At 33.3% G+C, this 22,030-nt stretch overlaps 1 protein-coding gene across 3 annotated transcripts in view; it reads left to right on the top strand.

Annotated features, from left to right (window-relative positions):
* CUL5 (cullin 5) overlaps positions 1-16,486 on the top strand; it is a 74,356-nt gene extending 57,870 nt beyond the window's left edge. For all 3 annotated transcript variants that reach the window (XM_016160567.2, XM_016160568.2, XM_016160569.2), the window contains 8 exons: positions 2,897-3,029; positions 3,816-3,947; positions 6,532-6,655; positions 6,977-7,152; positions 7,708-7,869; positions 8,579-8,697; positions 9,314-9,437; positions 12,939-16,486. In XM_016160567.2, the coding sequence (XP_016016053.1) occupies positions 2,897-3,029; positions 3,816-3,947; positions 6,532-6,655; positions 6,977-7,152; positions 7,708-7,869; positions 8,579-8,697; positions 9,314-9,437; positions 12,939-13,133 (1,165 nt within the window). In that variant the 3' untranslated portion in view covers positions 13,134-16,486. The remainder of the gene's footprint in view (positions 1-2,896; positions 3,030-3,815; positions 3,948-6,531; positions 6,656-6,976; positions 7,153-7,707; positions 7,870-8,578; positions 8,698-9,313; positions 9,438-12,938) is intronic.
* The last annotated feature ends 5,544 nt before the right edge of the window (positions 16,487-22,030 follow it).

Raw genomic sequence — 22,030 nt, 5'->3', positions numbered from 1 at the left:
ACAGTTGGTGTGCAGCCGCTTTAGAAACAATTTGATAGTTCCTCAAGAAGTTAAACATAGAGTTACTGTTTAACTCAGTAGTTCCACTCTTTGGTGTAGACACAAGAGAAATGAACACATGCATACATCCACTCTAACACTTGTACGTGAGTATTTATAGCAGGATTATTCTTATTAGCCAAAAAAATGGAAACCATCCAAATGCCGTTTTCTGATGAATGGTTAAGCAAATTATGGTATTTCCGTGCAACAAAATATTATTCAGCCATAAAAAAGGAATGAAATTCCGATACATGCTGCAATGTGAATAAAACCTTGAGAATAATATGTTCAATAAAATAAGCTGAACACAAGAAGCACAAATTTTGTATGATTCTCTTTATATGAGGTATCTAGAATAGTCAAATTCACTGATAGAAAAAATAGGATAGAATAGATGTTACCAGGGACGGGGTGGGGGAGTGAGAAGTTATTGTATAATGGGTATAGAGTTTCCGTTTAGGATAATGAAAAAGTTCTGGACGTTGATATGGTGATATTTGCAGAACATTGAATGCCACTGAATTGTACACATAAAACTGGTTAAAATGCTTATTTTTACCACAATAGAAAGATAAATATGTTTTAGAAAGGAATGAACTATTGATACATGCTATAATGTGTATGAAACTTAAAAGTGTTAACGCTGAGTAAAAGAAATCAGTCACAGAAGACCACATGTATGATTCCATCTATATGAGATGTCCAGAATAAGGAAATCCATAGCGACAGGAAGGAGATTAGCTGTGGCCAAGGCCTGAGAGCAAGGGGCAGATAGAGAATGAGATTTAACTGCTAATGAGTATGGGGTTTTAAAATGTTTTGAAATTTTATTGTGATGATGGTTGCATAACCTTATGAATATACTTAAAAGTCATTGAATTGCACATTTTAAATGGATGAATTGTATGGTGTGAATTATATCTCAGTAATAATATTAAATAGGTAATAATATTGGACAAATAGGTGGAAGTTGTCATCTGAGAAATGATAAAATATCTATAACAATGTGTAATTGGAATCATAGAAGACAGAAAGGGCATAAGCAATAATTGAAGAGCTATTGACCAAAAATTTCCAAAATTGATAAAGATACTGACTCTTAAACTCAGGCATCTCTTTGAGACCCGAGCAGGGTAAATGGCAATTAAAGCTTCCCTGGGCACATCACAGTATAACAGCTAAAAACTGAAAACAACAAAAAAAGCTAAAAGAGCTGGGGTGGGGGTGGTAAAATTCCACACTATGCTCAGAGAAACAACAATAAAAGACTGACAGCTGTCTTCTCAACAGGTTAAATTGGAGAAAAGGAGATAGACCACTGCAGATATTACTGTAGTTCATGCAGGAGCTAGGCATTGGCAGTGCAAATAAATTGGAGGAGATGGATAGATTCTTGCGAAGTAAGTTAGTGGTCTTCAGACTGGCATATATCTACCTTGAGAGATACTGAAAGTTTCCTAGAGTATGCCAGTGTGGATACTTTTTAGGAAATCAATTTCTAAATCCTTAACTTCCACATCTATTCTTTTCTAAAATTGAGCCCTCTGGTGGAAGTATTATTGCAATTTCTTCTTTCCCCTTCTTTTTACAATTACTCTTCCTTATTTTTCAAAGAAAGTTATACTCCTCTTATTCTTACTTTAGTATGTAGCCTTAGGATATAAAAAGCCTCCATGTTGCATAAAAAAAGGAATATTTTGAAACATTGGTGTTGAGATACAGAAAATGAATTTCTAATGTTTCAGTATTAGATTCTATTGCAGATCATGATTTTCAGTTCTTTGCTTTCAACATAATTGGTGGCCAGTTGGCTGCATTATTAAAAATAAATTTTTGTTAGATCATCATGTATTTTTTTAGCAAATAACTCAGGAAGTACGTAACATCATAAGAAAAGCTTCCAGTTCTGTCTACTTATGTGAATAAGAGTTTTCAGGGCATATATATATATATATATAGAGAGAGAGAGAGAGAGAGAGAGAGAGAGAGAGAGAGAGACAGAGAGAGAGAGAGAATATATATCTCTCTATATAAAGTAGAACTAAAATTGATTGTGATTCTTGGATTCATAATTGGAAAGGAAAAAAGTTTTATCCACATCTTTAAGAGTTGATACAGTAAAATTTCGCATATTAATGTTTTATACACAGACTATAATTGTTTTGATAAGTTGCATATTTATAATGATAACTCGATTCTGGTACACTAACACTTAGATTTTATACACACAAGAAATTTTAAAATAGTAAATGTACATATATAGTTAAAAGAAGTAGGATAAAGAAATTCAAGACTTTCAAGAATAAAGGCACCGTACCCTTGGTTTTAAATTTTTGTTAAGTAGAGATACAAGTTCTTACAGTGTTTTAAATGGATGATGAAAGCTATCACATTGATATGGAGTTTAGGTTACATTGGAAACATTTCAAAGAGTGACATAACAGTTTTAACATATTAATAATGAAAAGTTTTAAATGTTAATGTATAAACAGGCACAGATTTACCCAGTTTTTTGAAAGTATTTTAGCAGGTGTCTGAATAAAATCTTTCATATATTATTGGCAAGGCCACCACTAGAATGAAGCAAAAAGGCACATAGGGTACAAGAATTTAAGGCAGTCTCATTCTCAGGTCCTGCAAGTACATTTATGAGAACCTAAGAGTGAGTGTCTCCTTAAATTATGCGCCGTAGGTGTCTTCTTGTTCGTTCTAGTTATTCTATTTCCAGCCTTTATCACTGGATTTATACAACATAAGGAATTTGTTTGTGAAAAATTGTGAAAAATTGCTTTAGAAGAAATATTTGCAGATATCAATCATTTTTTCTTTAACTGCTTTTAATTTGCTTTTTTAGGGTGGGATTAAAAACTCAGCCTGAATCAAAATGCCCTGAGCTGCTTGCCAATTACTGTGACATGTTACTAAGAAAAACCCCATTAAGCAAAAAACTAACCTCTGAAGAGATTGAAGCAAAGCTTAAAGAAGTGGTACGTAATATACATATATTTTTTACTTTGAGCTTGTGTTTTGCTTATAAGACTTCTGTGATAACATCATTTTTTAAAAAATGCACATTATAAGCAACTAATATGAAATTTTACAGTGCAAGCTCTCTATAGATATTTTTCTTCCTGAAAATTTTTATTCTGTAACTTCCAGAAAGGGAAATAAGCATTACCCCTTTATTAATTCTTTTTAAGCAGTTAAATTCTAGCACCTATTAAAGGAAAAACCAAAGGGAAAATGGTGCCAATGGTGTTTGGAACAATTGTTGAAAGACTGGGAGTTTTTAACTTCTTTCTTTTTGTGAGAATTCAAAATAGATAACTAGAGGTGAGTGAGTGTAGATAAAGAAGCAGTTGCTTTCATTTATATTTGTCTCCTATTGTTAGTGTAATATAAGCCCAGGAATACCAACATGAAAATAATGAATAAGGATATAGAGAAAGTATGAACAAAAAGGCCTAAAGAGATTGGTGTCAGAAAAAGGTAAATAAATAATGTAGAAAAGAAAATTGGGAAGAACCATTGCTTTTACATTTTATATAAAATTTGAAGATGTTTATAGGAATTAAAAGGTTATTTTTAAAGTCTCAAATTTGCTAACTTTTAAAGTAGTAAATAGAATATCAGGATTGATTATTTTTCAGAGATGGGCAGTTTAGTAAGCCTCTATATATGCTTTATAAATTTCTGAATGTTGACAATTGGGAGGTCTGAAAGAGTTGACTAAGCATATATGTGAATTAACAGTAACTTTTTTGTGTGTACAGCTCTTGGTACTCAAATACGTACAAAACAAAGACGTTTTTATGAGATATCACAAAGCTCATTTGACGCGACGTCTTATATTGGACATCTCTGCTGATAGTGAAATTGAAGAGAATATGGTAGAGTGGCTAAGAGTAAGTAATTTAAAAAAATATTTGATTTTATTAATATAGCACATAGTTCATATGTGTGCTTAAGTAATATATTTTGGTGATATCTTTAATGTTGAAGAAATAGATATATTTTATAACCAAATGATATCAATTACATAAAATGAAATGATATCTAATAAAGTATATTTTCTTAATAAAGACTTGTGGTGAAGCACCTTTGCTCTTGTTTGAACTGACCTTATTAAGTAGGCTACAGGACAAATAATTTTTAAGGTATTAGTAACTGCTTAACTATACAGTTAGTGTGTAAGTAAATACTTCTTAATAACGAAAAGAACCAGTAGGTAAAAGATGATGGCTTATTTTAGGGTAATCATTGCTCATTGTGACTAAATTTCCATATCAAAATATGCTGTCTGTTCCTTTCAGTTCATTTTAGTGGAATTTGAGTTATATTAAAATAAATATGTCTTTACATGTATATATATGTTTCAAATTACAGATTTACAGATAGCCCTGCTTTGTAGTGTGGGATAGTAAAAATTACTATGCAAACTAAGACTATGCAAAGTGATCTTAATATTATTAACATTCAGTGGGAAAAATTATTTTGTGACTGATTTCAGAAAATTTTTGGCAGAGCATTAAAAACTCTTTCCATCTGTTATAAATATATAGAAAAAAGAAAAACAGTAAAATTACGCTGTAATTTAAAACAAATTTTCAGAGTTTAAAGTTTTCATTTCCTTGTAAAAAAAACAAGATTAGTTAGGGAAGTACTCTCAAATCATGTATCTGGTATTGCATCGAGACTATATAAAGAACTCTTACAACTCAACAGTAAAAAAAAAAAACTCAATTAAAAAATAGGCAAAGGATTAGAATAGACATTTTTCACAGAGGATATACAAATGGCCAGTAAGTAAATACAAAGATGCTCAGTATCATTAATCATTAGGGAAATGCAAATCAAAACCACAATGAGATACTACTTTACTCCCACTAGGATAGCTAAAATAAAAAAGACAATAATACATGTTGAGGAAGAGAAATCATAATCCTCGTGCATTGCTGGTGAGAGTATAAAATGGTGCAACCTTTTTAGAAAACTATTTGGTAGTTCCTCAAAAAGTTAAATATAGAGTTGAGCCAGCAATTCTACTCTTAATTTATTCCACTTGAGAAATGAAAACATGACCACACAAAATCTTGCATATGAACACTCACAGCAGCATTATGCATAATAGCCAAAAAATGGAAATGACCCAATATGTCAGCTGATATATAGATAAAATGTTGTTTATACATAGAATATTATTTGGGAATAAAAAGAAATGTACTGATTCAAGCTACAACATGGATAACTTTGAAAACATCCTAACTCACAAGCCTGTCACCAAAAACACCTATCATATGATTCTACTAATACAGAATGTTCAAAATAGCCAAATCTGTAGAGACAGAAAGTAAATTAGCTGTCTCCTAAGAGCTAGGGAAGGTGGATGATGGGGAGTGACTGCTAATAAGTATGGAGATTTTTTTAGGGGTGATAAAAAGGTTCTAATGTTCTAAAATTAGGTAGTGGTGATGGTTACAGAACTCTGTAAATACTGTACAAAAATCCACTTTATTGTACACTTTAAAAGGGTGAATTTTGAGGTAAATGAATTATCTCAATATTACTGTTATTAAATGAAGAGTAGATTGACTAGAACTTGCCTTCATGTCTTGTAACTTGCAGTGCAGCGTGAGCATCTTTTGCATGCCTTGGAGAGTTGTCATTCTCTCTGTAAGTTTAGATCAGCTTCAAGCCTTTTGTCTTTTGGGCTTTCAAATGTTGTGAAAATTTTTGCTGACGTCACTTTCTCTGGGGCATCTTATCCTTTTTTTATCACTACGGTTTTTGTCATTTACATTGACAGTTTACCTTCACTAACTTCCTATGGCTCTGCATACTTAAATCTTTAACGTTGAGAGTATCAACATTATAACCAAAAAAGAGTAGGCTCTTCTGTAACTCCTTTTATGTTCTGTTTTGTTTTCACTTCCGGCATTATTTTCATTTCTTTACTATATTTTTATCATTTTTGTTGCTAGTTACCGCTTTTATCTATTTTTGTTACTGTCATGCAGATTTATCACTGGAAGACAAAGATGCAGCAAAACTACATGCTTTACTGTCTGGGTGAATAGATTTTGAAAGAAGTATAATTGTTCACTGATATGATGTCCTCTGTTACTTATGTAATTATTTGTAGATTGAGGAGCTAGAAGCGAAGGTTATATTTTATGTATTAGTCACACTTAACATATAGTGGTAACTGAAAGTCGAACTATGTTGTTGGGGGACTGGTGCTATTTATTCATACTATGGTAACTGAAATTCATGAATATTGGAATTGTGCAGAGAAAGCCAGGATTGCCTGTACTAACCTATTGGTTTTATGAATCAAATTTAATAGGTATTAGACTACAAATATTGTAATAAATAAGAGAGGACGAATTTTGTATTAAAGCATCTAAGATTTAGTTTTCCATTAAAAGTTTTACCAACAGTATATCAGATTATATATTATTTATTGCCTCATGTCTTTCATTTTCATAGGAAGTTGGTATGCCTGCAGATTATGTAAACAAGCTTGCTAGAATGTTTCAGGACATAAAAGTATCTGAAGATTTGAACCAAGCTTTTAAGGAAATGCACAAAAATAATAAATTGGCTTTACCAGGTATTTTATAATTTACATATATAATATATATATTTTTAACTTTTTTTAAAAAAATATCTTTTCCAGTAAATTAAAAATGATCCTTGACAGTAATAGATATAAAGATGTTAACAAAGACCACATTCTTTGAAGACATCCTGCAAAACAGACTTTAGATTTGCTAACCCTTATTTTGGAAACAAAAGGACACTTTTTAACAAAAGCTTTAGTCTTGTTTATTTTTTTACTATGGCTTGTATATATGTATATGTTTGTTTATTTTGAATTTTATCCATTATCAAGATTATTTACCTTATAGTTTTCTGATATTCTTGCCTATAGCTGATTCAGTTAATATAAAAATTTTGAATGCTGGTGCCTGGTCAAGAAGTTCTGAGAAAGTCTTTGTCTCACTTCCTACTGAACTAGAGGATTTGATACCTGAAGTAGAAGAATTCTACAAAAAAAATCATAGTGGTAGAAAATTACATTGGCATCATCTCATGTCAAATGGAATTGTAAGTAAATAATGTGTTAGTTCAGATATCAGTTTGGCTGAAAGTAGCAGGACTCCAAATAAGTGTTGCTTAAGAAAGATAGCTCTTTGCTTCTCTCACATTAAAAGTTTGAGCAGATATAGTGAATCTGTTCCATGAACTTGTTAGGAACCTAGTCTTCTGGTTATGTCACCATTCATAAGGTATTGCCCTTGTTTGCAGAATCCAGTATCATCTGCACTGTGTCTTCCAGTACAACGGAAAGGTGAGGGTATAGCGTTCCTTTAAAAGCAACTTCTAGAAGTTTACCTCATCATTTCCACTTATATCTCATTGGCCAGAACTCAGTCACATGGCTAAATTTTGCTCCAGAGAAAGCTGGGAGATGAACCTTTACTCTGGACAGCCATTAAGGTCTGCTAAAAATTTTATTACCATATAAGAAGGAAGAATGGATATTGGAAAACAACTACTAGTCTTTTCCAAATTTAATCTCATGTAAGAGAAATTAGAGTAGATAGATTGTAATCATTATGAAGAGATTCTTATTTTTTTAAATTACTTTATCTATTATAGATAACATTTAAGAATGAAGTAGGTCAGTATGATTTGGAAGTAACAACGTTTCAACTGGCTGTGTTATTTGCGTGGAACCAAAGACCCAGAGAGAAAATCAGCTTTGAAAATCTAAAACTTGCAACTGAACTTCCTGATGCTGAGCTAAGAAGGACATTATGGGTTTGTTTGTTTTTATGTGTTCTGTTTTTAAAATTGTATCTTCTCACATAGCAGGACATAATTTATAAATTCATAATTCTGAAATGACTTTAACCAAGAAAAATAAACCAAAGAAGTATTTATGGGGGAAAAAAAAGATCGAAAATAAGCAAGTTACTAAGATGGAGAAAGGCAAAAAAAAAAAAAAAAAAAAGGAAAGATTGAGTTGGTATTTAAATATTACCTGTGAGGAGTGTGACAAAGATTTCATAATGAGAATTTGTTCATTGATTTTATGATAACTCAAAATCTAAGAATTAGACAACTTTGGTCCTTTTGAGGGCTGATAAAATGTACTCTTTAGCCTTTGCTTATAACTACGTTATATTCCTACCCCATAGACCTCTTAAAAGTTGCAAAATAAATTACCTAGAGAGAAACAGTTGGTAAATAACTGGCAAGTGGTGTTCGTGGTGGGTCATACGTGATCAGTCTCTTTAGTTTCTTGTCTTATTGTAAAGAGAACATTTATTGCTTCCTCATAACCAACTCTTCTCATTGTATCTGTCCTCATTGTGCATTTACATTGTTATATTCATGGAAGTACCAAGTAAAAGTGTGAATTCTGAATTTGTGCTTATAATTTTTTCTGTATTGTTATGTTGGAGAATTGATATTAGTATCTAACTCTATTTATAGATGCTAATTATTTCCTCTTTATTCTTTATAGTCGTTAGTAGCTTTCCCAAAGCTCAAACGTCAAGTTTTATTATATGAACCTCAAGTCAACTCGCCCAAAGACTTTACAGAAGGTACCCTCTTCTCAGTGAACCAGGAGTTCAGTTTAATGTAAGGTTTATGTTGGTTGATCTAAAAACTACCTTGTTTGAATTTTAGTGCTTTATTTTTAGCAAAATATTTTTCTTACATGATATATATATAACATCTGTATACTGTCATCACTCTAGATTTATGCCATTTAGTTGTTTATTAAACATGTTAATGAATTGGAGATGTTTACTTTATATATTATTCATGGATACATTTTGGGTTCTGACATTTTACTATATTGCTTTTCATCTTTAAAGTAAACCATCCTTTTACGTTTTAAAGCTGCTTTATCCACGCAAAGCATTTTTTTCTTAAGATCCAGTTAGAAGATAATGCTAAGTTACAACCCATATATATTTTCAATTATCTAATCAGTTCCATAGCAGTATAAATTATATTAACTTTGTTATTACAGGGAGTGTGGTCACCCCTATTTTATTAACAGAGCCTTTACTGTGTTGTGGGGAAATCATAGGGTTTATTTTACATAAAGCTGCATGTTGGTTATTTATTACTTTTCCTTTAAGCAGTTCTGGATATTAATTTTTAGAATATTTCGGATCCACATTGTTGCTATAATATGATGTTTAAAAGGCCTTTCTCTGTAAGATATTTGATACATTGTTTTTTATAGAAAAAATGCAAAAGTTCAGAAAAGAGGTAAAATCAACCTGATTGGACGCTTACAGCTCACTACAGAAAGAATGAGAGAAGAAGAAAATGAAGGAATAGTTCAACTAAGAATACTAAGAACCCAGGTTTGTAATGTTAAGACAGAATGTCTAAAATTTGAAAAACTTTGGCTTTTTGTTTTTTTGTTTTCGTTTTTAATCTTTAAACCCCCTTTTTTGAATTTAAAAACATGTAGGAATTCAAACTTTTTGTAAGGAAGAGTTACTTTCCATTTTACTTAAAAATTGTATTGACAGAATTTCCTTATCTGCTGAAAGAGATGTTTGTATGGCTTGGCGGATCCTAGTAGATTCTGTTGGTTGGGCAAAACCTTGGTTTTAGGTTGTGTCTTGCTTTGACCATATCTGAATAAATGTATCTCAGCAACAAATTACAATTCTAGAATTAACATATTTTAATTTTAATTTAAGACTTCTAATTCCTTTGTAATATGAAACTAGGGAACATTTTTAAAAATGTTTTAAAGCTAGAGTTATGCTACCTTTCAACCATGATAAAGATTACCTATTGCAAGCTAATATATGACCATTGTAACTTTAGAAATAGTCTTATTAAAACTAAGTTGAACCTGTTTTACTATCATTATTTAATATTGTTTGAAATTATTGGTCAGTGCAATGAAATAGGAAACAAGAGGAAAAGATTAAAATTTTTATTACTTATAGAACATATAATCTGATAAAAGAGTAAAGATGAATAAAAATTGCTTTTCTATTTAGCAATAAATAAATTCTAAAACTTAAGAAAATGAAAGAAGAAACGATAGAATTCAAAGTGTAGTTTTCATTAGTTTTGATAAGTGCATATACCTGTGTAACCATCAACTCAATTAAGATATAGAACATTCCTACCACCCCAGTAATTTCCCTATGTCTCCCATCCAGCCAGTCCCCCTTCTTCCAGCCCACCTGATTCCAATCACCATTGCTTAGTTTTGCCTGTTTTGGGTCTTCATATAAATAGAATCAGATGGTATATATACTCTTTGTGTCTGGCTTCTTTTGCTCAACATGAAATACCACATTTTTTAATGATATGGCTGAGTAACTTAACGAGTCAGTTTTTCCCATATTAGTATCAAGTTTACTGAGTTTCATATAAAAATTTAACTAGGAAGATGTTTGGAATTTTACTAATTGGTTCTCAGTTTTATCAGAAAGAAATAGATGAGAGTATTGAAAACCTTAAAAAAATAAGGTGGTAGTGGTCGTAGAACTTACCTTGTCAAATATTAAAACTTATTAAAATATCTACAAAAATATAACAATATGACAAGCAGATTAATTGGAGAAAATAAATCAAAATTATGCCTCTTATGTAAATATAGATGAACTTTACAATAAAGGAAATAATTTCCATGGCCCATGAAAAGAGAATGGATTATTCATTAAGAGGTTTTGAGGAGTTTTACTTTTGTGGGGAAAAATCAGGATGTACTCCTAGCTTATGGCTATACCAGGATAAATTTCAGATAGAGTTGAGATGTATAATGGGGTGGTAGTATATAGTCATACTCTAAGAAGCACAGAGAAAATAAAGTTTTTTTTTTGTTGTTTTGTCTTAAACTAATCCATAGTTATGCCCATTCCAGTAATCTAAGCTGTCCCTTTAGGTAATGCTGAGACATCTTATTTCTCCCCGATCCTACTCTGCCTATCCCCATTCTTTGCAATTTTCACAAATGGCATCTAGATGTATTGAGGGTGAGAGGAATTCATTTGACCTTGTAGTGACAGTGAAGGGATCATCATATTTTTTGCAGTTGTGACTGTGTCCTGGGTTCTTGCTCTTAGCAGCTGTGGAGTGCTTTCTCTCTCACCTATGGGAATTTGACTTTCTCTTGCTATGTACTGCTGATGTCTATAGCAGATGAACTATTATTTATTCTTTTTCCAGTTGGGAAGGACCACATAGTCTCTTCCCTCCTCTACCTGCCTGTCCTCTGCTCTTAACTGAGCCCTTGAGCCCTCTAAAACTATGCCATATCGTATGTGGCCCCCTTGGCCTTCATTGCACACTGCCCTTATCATCTGCTGCTGTAGGATCACCTTCACCTGCCACTAAAGGCCCAGTGGCAGGTCCATTAACTCTGCACTCTATCTGTGTCATGTGGGAATGAGAGAGATTCAGGAGTTTATATTATATCTATCATATCATCCCACTCTTCAAGTAACCTCCAGCATATTAAATGGGGACCAGAGCCAGAGCCCCTGTGCTTTCCATTTTCCTCTCTGTAATACTATCTTCACCTTTACCAAGTCTAGAAGAGGAGAAATTGGGACATTTACAGTTGTTCCTCTTCTCTTCCTTGGTTCTTGTAATCTTCAAATGCCTGAAGGGACAGACTTTTTCCTTCTTTCTGTCTGTACCCTTGGCATAAATCTCTGTGATCAAGATCCTGGCATCTGGATATGTTGAGAATGGGAGGAATTCACCTGACCTATTGACAGTGAAAGAATCCTCATGTCTATACAGGGGAAATTGAAGGCACTTTTCTCTTACTGAGTAGTGCCTGATTTCTAAGTCTGTTGCTTTGCAGCAAAACTTCATTTTGTAGCATATCTCAGCTGCAGCAGAGAGGCCTCGAGCCTGCAACCTCGGCGGTGTCAGAAAGGGAAAGAACAAGACTCCACTTTGAATGGTAAAAGCAAATATTGCTTCATTTTTTGTTTTCACATTTCATTTTCAATAAATTCTAATTTTGAGCAAGACAGACAGATGCCTTTTCTTGCGCTGGAAAAAGACAAGAGAGAAGAATATTTGAAAGCTAAGCAGGGTTGGGCCTGGTTAGTACTTGGATGGGAGACCACTTAGGAATACCAGGTGCTGTAGGCTTAAAAAATAAAAAAATAAGGGATTGTAAGCTGACAAGGTCCTTGCAATCTGCAATGTCAACCAAGGGTTGCCTTGCCTAAAAAATAATAAAAAAAAGAATATTTGATAATTCTCTAGTTATTTTTATTATAAGCTTAATAGTAATTAAAGAAACCACCAAGGAAAATGTTGATAAAATTGACTTAGATGAAAAGTGCTTACTCCTGAAGAAAGTTAAAACATTTAATCGAATCAGTACAGACTGAAGATAATATAACAAATAAAACTTATCTGATAAGTATATAAATAGTAGTAATTATCGCTTTTTAAAACAGACACCAACTGGCTTCTACTACTACACAAAGAAATAACAATGCAAGGGGAAAGGTATGTGTAGGGGTTTGCTGTATCTTAATGGATTTTTAACATAATATCAGATTATATACATTTTGTGTTCACAGGTAAGATAAAAATTTTAATGTACATGGTGTATAAAAGGAATGAAAGGAATTGGCCGAAACATTTAAGTATGGTTTTCTTTCATCAGAAGGGTTATAGAGAATTTTCCTTTCACAATGAGAGAAAAAAAAAGATATTTTTATTTGTTAGGTAAAAGATACTGATCTCAAGATTAATCTAGTGATTGCTAATCATTTGGATAGATGTTGAATAGAGGATGAAATACATGAGAAGTCATTTTTTGTTTTACTTAAATAATTTAATACATTAATGCTCTTATTTTTTTCTTTTAGGAAGCAATCATACAAATAATGAAGATGAGAAAGAAAATTAGTAATGCTCAGCTGCAGACTGAATTAGTAGAAATTTTGAAAAACATGTTCTTGCCACAGAAGAAAATGATTAAAGAGCAAATAGAATGGCTAATAGAGCACAAATACATCAGAAGAGATGAATCTGATATCAACACTTTCATATATATGGCATAATTTCGAATATTATGGACCAAATTAAGAACCCAAATTTTGAAGTGCTTGGGCAGAAAGTTGTAACAGTTTGTCCTGGAGGAAGGTTTATTTGGACTTTGATTACATAAATATTAAAATCTCTGCCTTACCTAACAAAACTATATTTTGGCAATCACCTTAGTTAGCATGATGGCATTCCTTCATGTTGCACACTCTTTAACAGCATGCTGTTTTGTGGAGAAACTTGCATTCATGAAGAGCCCTTTATGAACTTGTAAAGGTAAATTTGATTTATGCCCACCTGAAGAAATACAGTTGGGAAAGGTGAGAGCGGGGTTCTTATTGCTTTTTTCTCTTTTTTTCCTCTCTTACAAAAATGTACTTGCACAAGGAAGGATCTTCAGATATTTGTGCACTGAAAAATGCTGTTATGTTTTATTTTAAAAATGCAATTAAAACTAGAAATAGCACTCTTGGTTTCTTTTGATCAAAGGAGTGAGCTGGTCTACACAACATTGGGAGAGGGCAGATATAGGTGAGATGATAAGTATTTAATAAGTATCAAATTATTTGTTCAAACACTGCTTCAGTATAATAACTGGATTTTAATGGTGGCCTAAAAATGGTATTAAATTTTCCCAACTTACAAATGTTGGCTTTCTTTAAGCAGGAGACTGCTGTTTTAATCGTTTGTTGTTAAATGATGAATTTTTTTTTTTTTTTTAAATCTTGTATGGCTGGAGAGCTTGTTTTGAAAAAGTGAAGCTTATATTAATTGTTGCTTCAGTTTAAAAAAAAATGTATGGAGATAGGTCATTTTGATTGTAGAGTCAAAATAGCAAAACAAACATGTTAAGTGTGTTTACTAACACACTTAATATTTATATACCTAATATTTATTATGCCATATCCAAATTTATTAAAAACAAGGCAGAAATCTGCTCTCACATAATACAGTTATGTAACTGATCTCTTAATCTGTAGCATAGAAATATTTTGGTATGTAAAGTCTCTTGATTTAGGGATTTGTAGCCTCAGGTTTCTGGTAAGGAAGACATTCTGTTTTTAAAAAGTAATAAGTGTCAGTCACCTGGAAGGAAGTGAAAAACCACAATTTAAGACCTAAAAAGCATAAGCAAAGTTGTTGCAGTCTTACTATGAGCAGTAAACTTGCCAAATATATGTACATATATATTTATATATTTTAAAAATAAACATTTTTAAAATGTTCAGAAGGCAACACTTGTTCCTTTTAGTCAATCCAAAGTAGCAACTTTTATTAGTTGCTGGTAATGGAACACCCAGAGTAGTGAAGATTTTAGGACATAAGGACATGAACAATTTAAAAAAGAACTTATTTCCCATTGGGAAAGAATGACTCAACATGGATTTTTATTCATTATGGTGCACATTTCAAAGTTTCTTGCAAATTATTTTATATCTTGTTTGATATTAAGTAAAAGTTAAAACATGATTTTCAAGATGGTAGGAAATAAAGTGCTGGAGCATTGAAAGATGTACAGTATTATTGCAGAGTACTTTCCAGAGCATTTTATGAAATCTGTCCCTAATCCCAAGAGGCTGTGTGAGCTGCCTCCCGAATGAAGGAAAGCAAGTTTAAAATATCTAAAGTTTTGCTGGTTATAGTCAAATGCCTGTTCTGAAACTCATAGGAAATTGGAATTTTGTTTTTGATTTAAAATCTTACTCTTAGGCTTTAAGGTAGTATATGTCAATTATTAGACCAAGCATATTGTGAGGAATTAAACTAAAATAGTGCTCACTATTTTCTCTAATTAAATGACTGCTGACAATGGATAAATTTTAATTTGTGACAATTGTGGTCCTTATGTTTAACAAATAGTTTGGTATTGGCATATTTGCTTATCTAATACAAGAATGCCAAAGGAAGAAACAATGGAAGGAAAATATTACAGGCCATTTTTTAATGTTTAATATTTGTTGTTTTAAATCAGAATTGTTCTCAGAACTTTTTTGGAACTTCTAATTGTTTGGGTCATTTAATTTAAGAATGAGAGCCATGATGTTTTGATTTATAAAGGCAAATTTAATGCAAACGTGGATAACTAAATCCATAGCAAAGTTTTCTATTAAATTTTATAAATTTTTTGATAGCTAATTATGTCCTAATTGTATTTTGGGGAATAGAACAGCAGTAATAGACTCACAGTTTTCATTATTTTTTTTGTTACATACACAAAAGTTTAACTACTTTTTTGATGTTTATGAAAACCATTTAGTTGACAAGGTGCCTATATCATTATTGAATTTTCTTTAAATACATTTTGACAATAGATTTGCTTATTTAAATAAAAAAATCTGAAAAAAAAAAAAGAAACAACATACCAGCAATTTGCTAAAGACAGAATCACAGCTAGTATCCTTTATCGGGTCCCTTTTCTATAATGTGCACTTAAAATCAGTGCTATCTGAGCTGGGATGAATATATACTATTTATTCCCCCCCATGAGTAGTATGGCAATAGAACTCTTCAGGGGTTCATTTAAGCTTCGAATATACATCTTTAATTTCAAGATGAAGCCATTTGGAAAATGTTAACCTCTGTTGCCATCTTGAATTGCCAGAGTAAAAAAGACATGGTATAAAATTTACAAAGTAAAAATATAGAACAATTTTAATGCTTACAGTGAAATAAATATTAAACCATTACTGTTCCAATGATTTAATGAGGATCTTGAAATAAATTCTGAAGTCTTCCAGTTTTACATTTATTGGAGGGGTCCCTGCATTCTGTCAATCTGTTTAATTCTCTGACTCTTATTTTGTGTGTAAATGTTAAAATTTCCAAAAATGAAATGTTAGCTTTCTAATTTTTGCTTTTTATTAAATTTAATACAAAATATGACTGGGGTAGCTTAAAAGTATTTTGCATTATTTGCAGTAGGAGTTCATTAGCCCTGCTCAAAGGGCAGATTTTAAAAATTCAATTTGGGTGAAAGATTTGCTAGTTTTCCAGAGAGATTTGCTATCTTAAACTCAAGCTGGTTTTTCTATTTTCATGTAAATGACTGGGATGCTATCTTATAAACTCTTCCAAGGTCATGTTTGTGAAATAAACATTACATGAGAGCTTTCCTGTCATCTACACTATAAATGTTGTCTGGAGTGTTGAACAAATTTGAGTTTCTAAATTGTAACCTATCCTCATATGGTATATACGATTTTGAATGTGTGCCACTACATACCAAGATAATAATGCTGTACAATTTTAAATGGTAGCAGTTTCTGTATGCAGTAGGCTGAAATATTTTGATGAACTGCTTAATTTTTGGATTTTATTTTTTAAGTTGTATAATTTATTTTCTTGCAAAATAAAAATGTAATATAAAAGATTTCACCTACCTAGAAAATATTGATGTTCTACTGTAAAAGTTTCTAAGAGTTTAATTAAAAACTTTATAATAGATATATTTATATATTTCATGAAGTAGTAAATCTCAGCCAGCCTTAAGAATCAGAAATATGAAAAGTAACTCACTTCTTTTGGATTTCAAATTTTAGCTCAAAATGAAAGCTTTCAGGAATATAGCTTTTCTATTGATAGTATGTGTCTCATGCTTAGGAGAGGTCAAACATATTAAATATAACAGTGATTAATACATTCATTCATCAATTCAGATAGGCCTTGTCATAACCAGAATTTTATATCAGATAAAAGTAAAAAATATAAATTATTTCATGTTTTGTATATATTTGAAAACTTCGAAATATTTAAATTTGTGAGGCTATGACATAATGACCTCTAAAAGCAAAGCTCCCCCGACCCCAAAAACATCACATTGGATTAAGTTTCAACATATGTCTTTTGGGGAGACACACAGTCTATGGGATTTTATAATGGCTCTGAGCTAAACCTTGGACTTTAACTGGGATTCAGGGTTTAGGAGAACTGACTTGGAAATGAAAACAGGTAAGTACAGTCTCAGTGTAAAATTCATCAGAACCTAGAGACATTTACCATTCTGCTTAAGCTTCTGGGCCCTTTGCTTGCACAGGTCCCTTCCAAGGTCCTCAGAAGTGTTCCTAGGAATTTGTTATTTTTCTCAATCCCCAAAATATCAAAAGTTGGATCTAGTTCTGCTAAAACTGAATATAAAAACCTGTCTGACACATAGTAGAAACGTAGTAGGCACTTACTTAAATGTAGATCGAATGAGTAAGAGTGTATGTTCTTGAGAACAGGCTAGAGTTCAGTATTTTAAGTTTTAAATGGGGACATTTTGGTAGTTGCTTGTTCTAGGCTATAAATTCAAACATGGATGTTATATGTCACTAACCTTCTGTTTTGACCAATGGACAGTCTGGAGCAGGGGTCTTAGACTGTTGAGGAGCTGCTGACTTTTTTGAGCATCTCATTCAAGAAAAAGACAGGCATATAAAGGTAGAAACAATTCAGAGTATAAATGTTAAGTGTTTCAACACCCAAGATTAAAAATCTTTGATAGATCCTAGAGTGACGAAAGAGAGTAGCATTTTGTTCTTTGGATTGGTAATGACCTAACGTCACAAGTTCTGATTCAAACTTACTCTAGTGTTTGGTTGTTTGTCTAAAGAATGGATAGGAGACTTGCCTAGGTGTTATTGAGTTTTGCTATTTTCATTTAATGGTAAATGGTGTATTTCCTATATTGTCTTGTGGTAACTGAGGCGGACTGATACTACTTAAGGTGTTTCTTTAGAGGTAGTTGATGGTTGAAAGCAGTGGGAGAGTGGAAACTTATTGTTTAATGGGTATAGGGTTTCTGTTTAGGATAATGAAAAAGTTCTGGACGTTGATATGGTGATATTTGCAGAACATTGAATGCCACTGATTTGTACACATAAAAATGGTTAAAATGCTTATTTTTACCACAATAGAAAGATAAATATGTTTTAGAAAGGAATGAACTACTGATACATGCTATGATATGGATGAATCTTAAAATGTTATGCTAAGTCAAAAGTCATAAAAGACCACATGTCGTATGATCCATCTATATGAGATGTCCAGAATAAGGAAATCCATAGTGACAGGAAGGAGATTAGCTGTAGCCAGGGCCTGAGAGGAAAGGACAGGTAGAGAATGAGTTTTAACTGCTAATGAGTATGGGGTTTCTTTTTGGAGTATTGAAAATGTTTTAAAATTTTATTATGGTTGTACAACCTTATGAATTTACTTAAAAGATATTGAATTGCACATTTTAAATGGATGAATTGTATGGTGTGAATTACATCTCATAATAATCTTAAATAGATAATAAGTATTAATGGACAAATAGGTGGAAGTTGTTACTTGAGAAAAGGTAAAATATCTGTAACATGTAATTGGAATCAAAGAAGACAGAAAGGCCATAAGCAATAATTGAAGAGCTATTGACCAAAAATTTACCAAATTGATAAGATACTGACTCAAACTCAGGCATCTCTTTGAGACCTGAGCAGGGTAAATGCCAATTAAAGCTTCCCTAGGCACATCACAGTATAACAGCTAAAAACTGAAAACAACCAGAAAGCTAAAACAGCCAGCGAGGGGGTAAAATTTCACACTACCTTCAATGGCAAAGAAGTTTGAGGACAGAGCCAACTTTGCAATGAGCCAAGTTTAAAAATTAACGCCCCTTGTTAAGAGACCATAATTTCTGTACCTGTGAGAAAGAGTGGGGCTTGGGAACATCTTTCCAAGCTCATTTTCCTATGGTTGCTAAATGTGTGATTCCCCTCACTACCTTACCACCTCCATTCTCAGATGACCTTGCTTTGGGAAAACAAGCAGGAAAAACAAGGCCTAAGGGCATGAACTTTTATAACTTGCCTTCTCTCCACCTCTAAACTTTACCTCTAACAGTGCACATCTTCATCTGATGCCTGTCTTGGGAAAGAGAGAACCTCACTTCTTACTCAAGGCTAACTCTTTTACCTTTTCACTGAACCTCTTCTGCCTCCTGTGCTAAAAATATCTATGTTTTCTATATCTATATCCTTCCTTTGGTGATTTCCTCCTTAGCCTACAACAAGGATGCTCAAAGTTTTTGGTCTACAGAGCAGCTGCATTATCATCACTTGAGAGCTTGTTGGAAATGCAAGTTTCTTGAGCCCTACCCCCAGACCTACTGATTCAGAACTCTTCAGGTGGGGCCTAGCAATCTGAATTTTAATAAGCCCTGCAGGTGATGGCAATGCACACTAAGGTTTGAGAACCACTTGCTTACAAATGTATTCAAGTATCCACCATCCTTTAAAAAAATTCCTCCCTCTACCTTGATCATGCTATGACCTTATTTTCTTTCTTCCATTCTTTGGTAAACATCGTGAAAGAGTAGTCCATAGCATCTCTAGTTCTACTTGGTACTCATTGGTTATGTCCCCACTGGACCTCTCTCCCAGCTCGTCAGTGACCTTTCTGTTGGTTAATGGGAAGTTCATATTCAGTCTTCCTTTTGCTCTATCTCCATATAGCATTTGCACCTTGAACACTCCTAGTTATGGAATTTGTTTTAGCCCTTAGCTTCAAAGATACCATTCTTCTTCTCATGCTTCTCTCTCAGCTTTCTCTCAGCCTCATTCCCTGGCCCTTTGTCTTCCTTCACATCTCAGGATTCCACCTCCGTTCTCTACACTTGGTGAGCTGGATGCTCTTCTCTGGCTTCAACCACTGTCTGCATTTTGATGCTCCAGACTGTCCCTAATTCAAGCTTTCCCTCCCAAGATCAAATGTGTTTCTTGAACATCTCATCTGTCAAACTTGTTCCACTTAGTAACTATCTCAGTCTCCCAGGTTAGCAACCTTGATGTAATCTCTATTGCTTCCCTCCCGACACTGTGTTATGATTCTACTTATCTCTCGAATCTGACATTTATTTACCTTCTGTGTTCGCTGAATTGAAAAACAATTTCATAGTATGCTTATACCATCTGAGGTATGTGAGGACTAGCTGCCTGGCTCCTTCTTGGCCTGTGTTTCAAAGAAGAGTGTACAGAGTGGTAAGCGATGGTCAGTAAGATTACTTTTGCTTTAAATCTGTGGCCCTTCTGGACCCGTGGCCTAAGCTCAATCTTTCTCTTAATTGAGCCTGAGGCCTGAGACACCAGATGTGAATTGGATCATTCCCTTTAGCCTATGGCTGAGGGATCACCCCAAATCTAAAGCATAAACGCAGGGAAAGTATTTTCATTTTTTAAACATTTCCCACACTTTCTAGTGCAGTTCCTTGCTCAGTTAGGGTCCCACTATTTGTAATATGAATTGCTAGGCCTGGGAACCACTATTGACAAAACCACATTGTCTGAAGATGAAGGAACATGTAACAAAGCCCAAACATTCTCTGGACAAATAGGACTTTTGTCTCACACTCATTAAGACCTTCCTAATATTATCTTCTTTTGTATCTTTCTGTTCTAGATCCCAAGATAAATCATATGAAAGTGATTTTTAGGAACCATCTACTATTGTTTGTGTATCTGCCTATTGTAATCATTTTCTTAGAACCGTCGTGTCAAACGACAAAACAATTTATTAATAAGTTTGATGTCCTTATTCAAGGAAAAACAATCCATAGATTGGGGGAGTACGTTTCCTCACAAGCAGAACATGCTTCCCAAGGGATTTGGAACAAGAGCAAATTTTTTAAGAGTGATAAGCAGCAATGTGGAAACAGCACAATTGGCTTGGAGGTTAGGCTATTCTTATCAGGCTAGCACATCAATCAGGGAAAAGGAAAGAGTATTTGGCTTAAATTGATTGGCTGAGGTTGCATATCTGACCTTATTTAGAACAAGGAAATCATTACAGATGCTTGCAGTTGGGGATTGACTGGCTGCACATACCGCACTTCTGGACAAGCGGAACATTTACAGGGACGCAAAAGTTATCTAAGTTTCAGTTTGCTGACCGGCACCCCGGGCAGGTGTGGCTCCATTTTGGACCTAGAAATTTATTTCAACAATGGAGTACAAACACTTCCTTATGTCTACTGAAGAAGCTCTCAATATTGTGTACTTCCCAGGACTTCAAGGAAAGAGATATTTTATGGGGCATATACAGTAAATAGAAAAAGTAAGGAAATGGCATATGCAATTCCACCCAAGACATGTATTTTTGTTTCCTATGGCTACCGTAATAAATTACCACATACTGGGTGGCTTCAGACTACAGAAACTTATTCTGTCACAGTTCTGGAGGCTAGACGTTTGAGATCAAGGTGTTGGCAAGGTCGGTCTCTTCTGTGCGTTCTAGGAGAGGATCTGTTCTGTGCCTCCTCTCCTGACCTCGATGGATGCGGGGACTCCTTGGCATTTCTCATTTTGTAGACTCATCACTCCCATCTCTACCTCCATCTCCACATGGCTTTTTGTCCTGTGTCTGTCTCTCTGTGCTCTCTTTATATGGATACCAGTCATTGAACTTAGGGCCCATTCGAATCCAGTGTGACTTCATCTTTACTTGATTACATTGCAAAGACTCTGTTTCCAAATAAAGTCATATTCACAGGTATGGGGGTCAGGCTTTTGGGGGACACTATTCAACCTAGTACAATGAGTTATCCAATACACTAACTACGATAGAAGTTACTTGTTATAGAGGAACTTAATTAGAAGTGAATAACAAAGATACTTGTATTATGAATCTAATATCCAGATTTTTTCTAAATTTCTCTTTAAATTTTTTTATTTTCTGATTTGTTCCCTGCCATGGAAAATATTTTTATAACCTTCCTAAAATTAGCTCTACATTTAGAAAGCCATTCTGGGGCTTGTATTATGGACATTTATAGAGAGGAAGGGGCCAAAAATTTTACCAAGACTGCTAACTAAATATACTGTTCAAATCAGAAGTCGCCACCTATGCTATGGCCACTAGAGGGCGATATTAGCTAGATTTCTAACAAGTGTAGTTAGAA

This window comes from Rousettus aegyptiacus, unplaced genomic scaffold, assembly GCF_014176215.1.
Source record: "Rousettus aegyptiacus isolate mRouAeg1 unplaced genomic scaffold, mRouAeg1.p scaffold_m13_p_5, whole genome shotgun sequence".
NCBI classification, from domain to species: Eukaryota; Metazoa; Chordata; class Mammalia; order Chiroptera; family Pteropodidae; genus Rousettus; species Rousettus aegyptiacus.
Note: the sequence above shows the minus strand (reverse complement) of the source record. Positions and strands in the feature narration are given on the sequence as shown.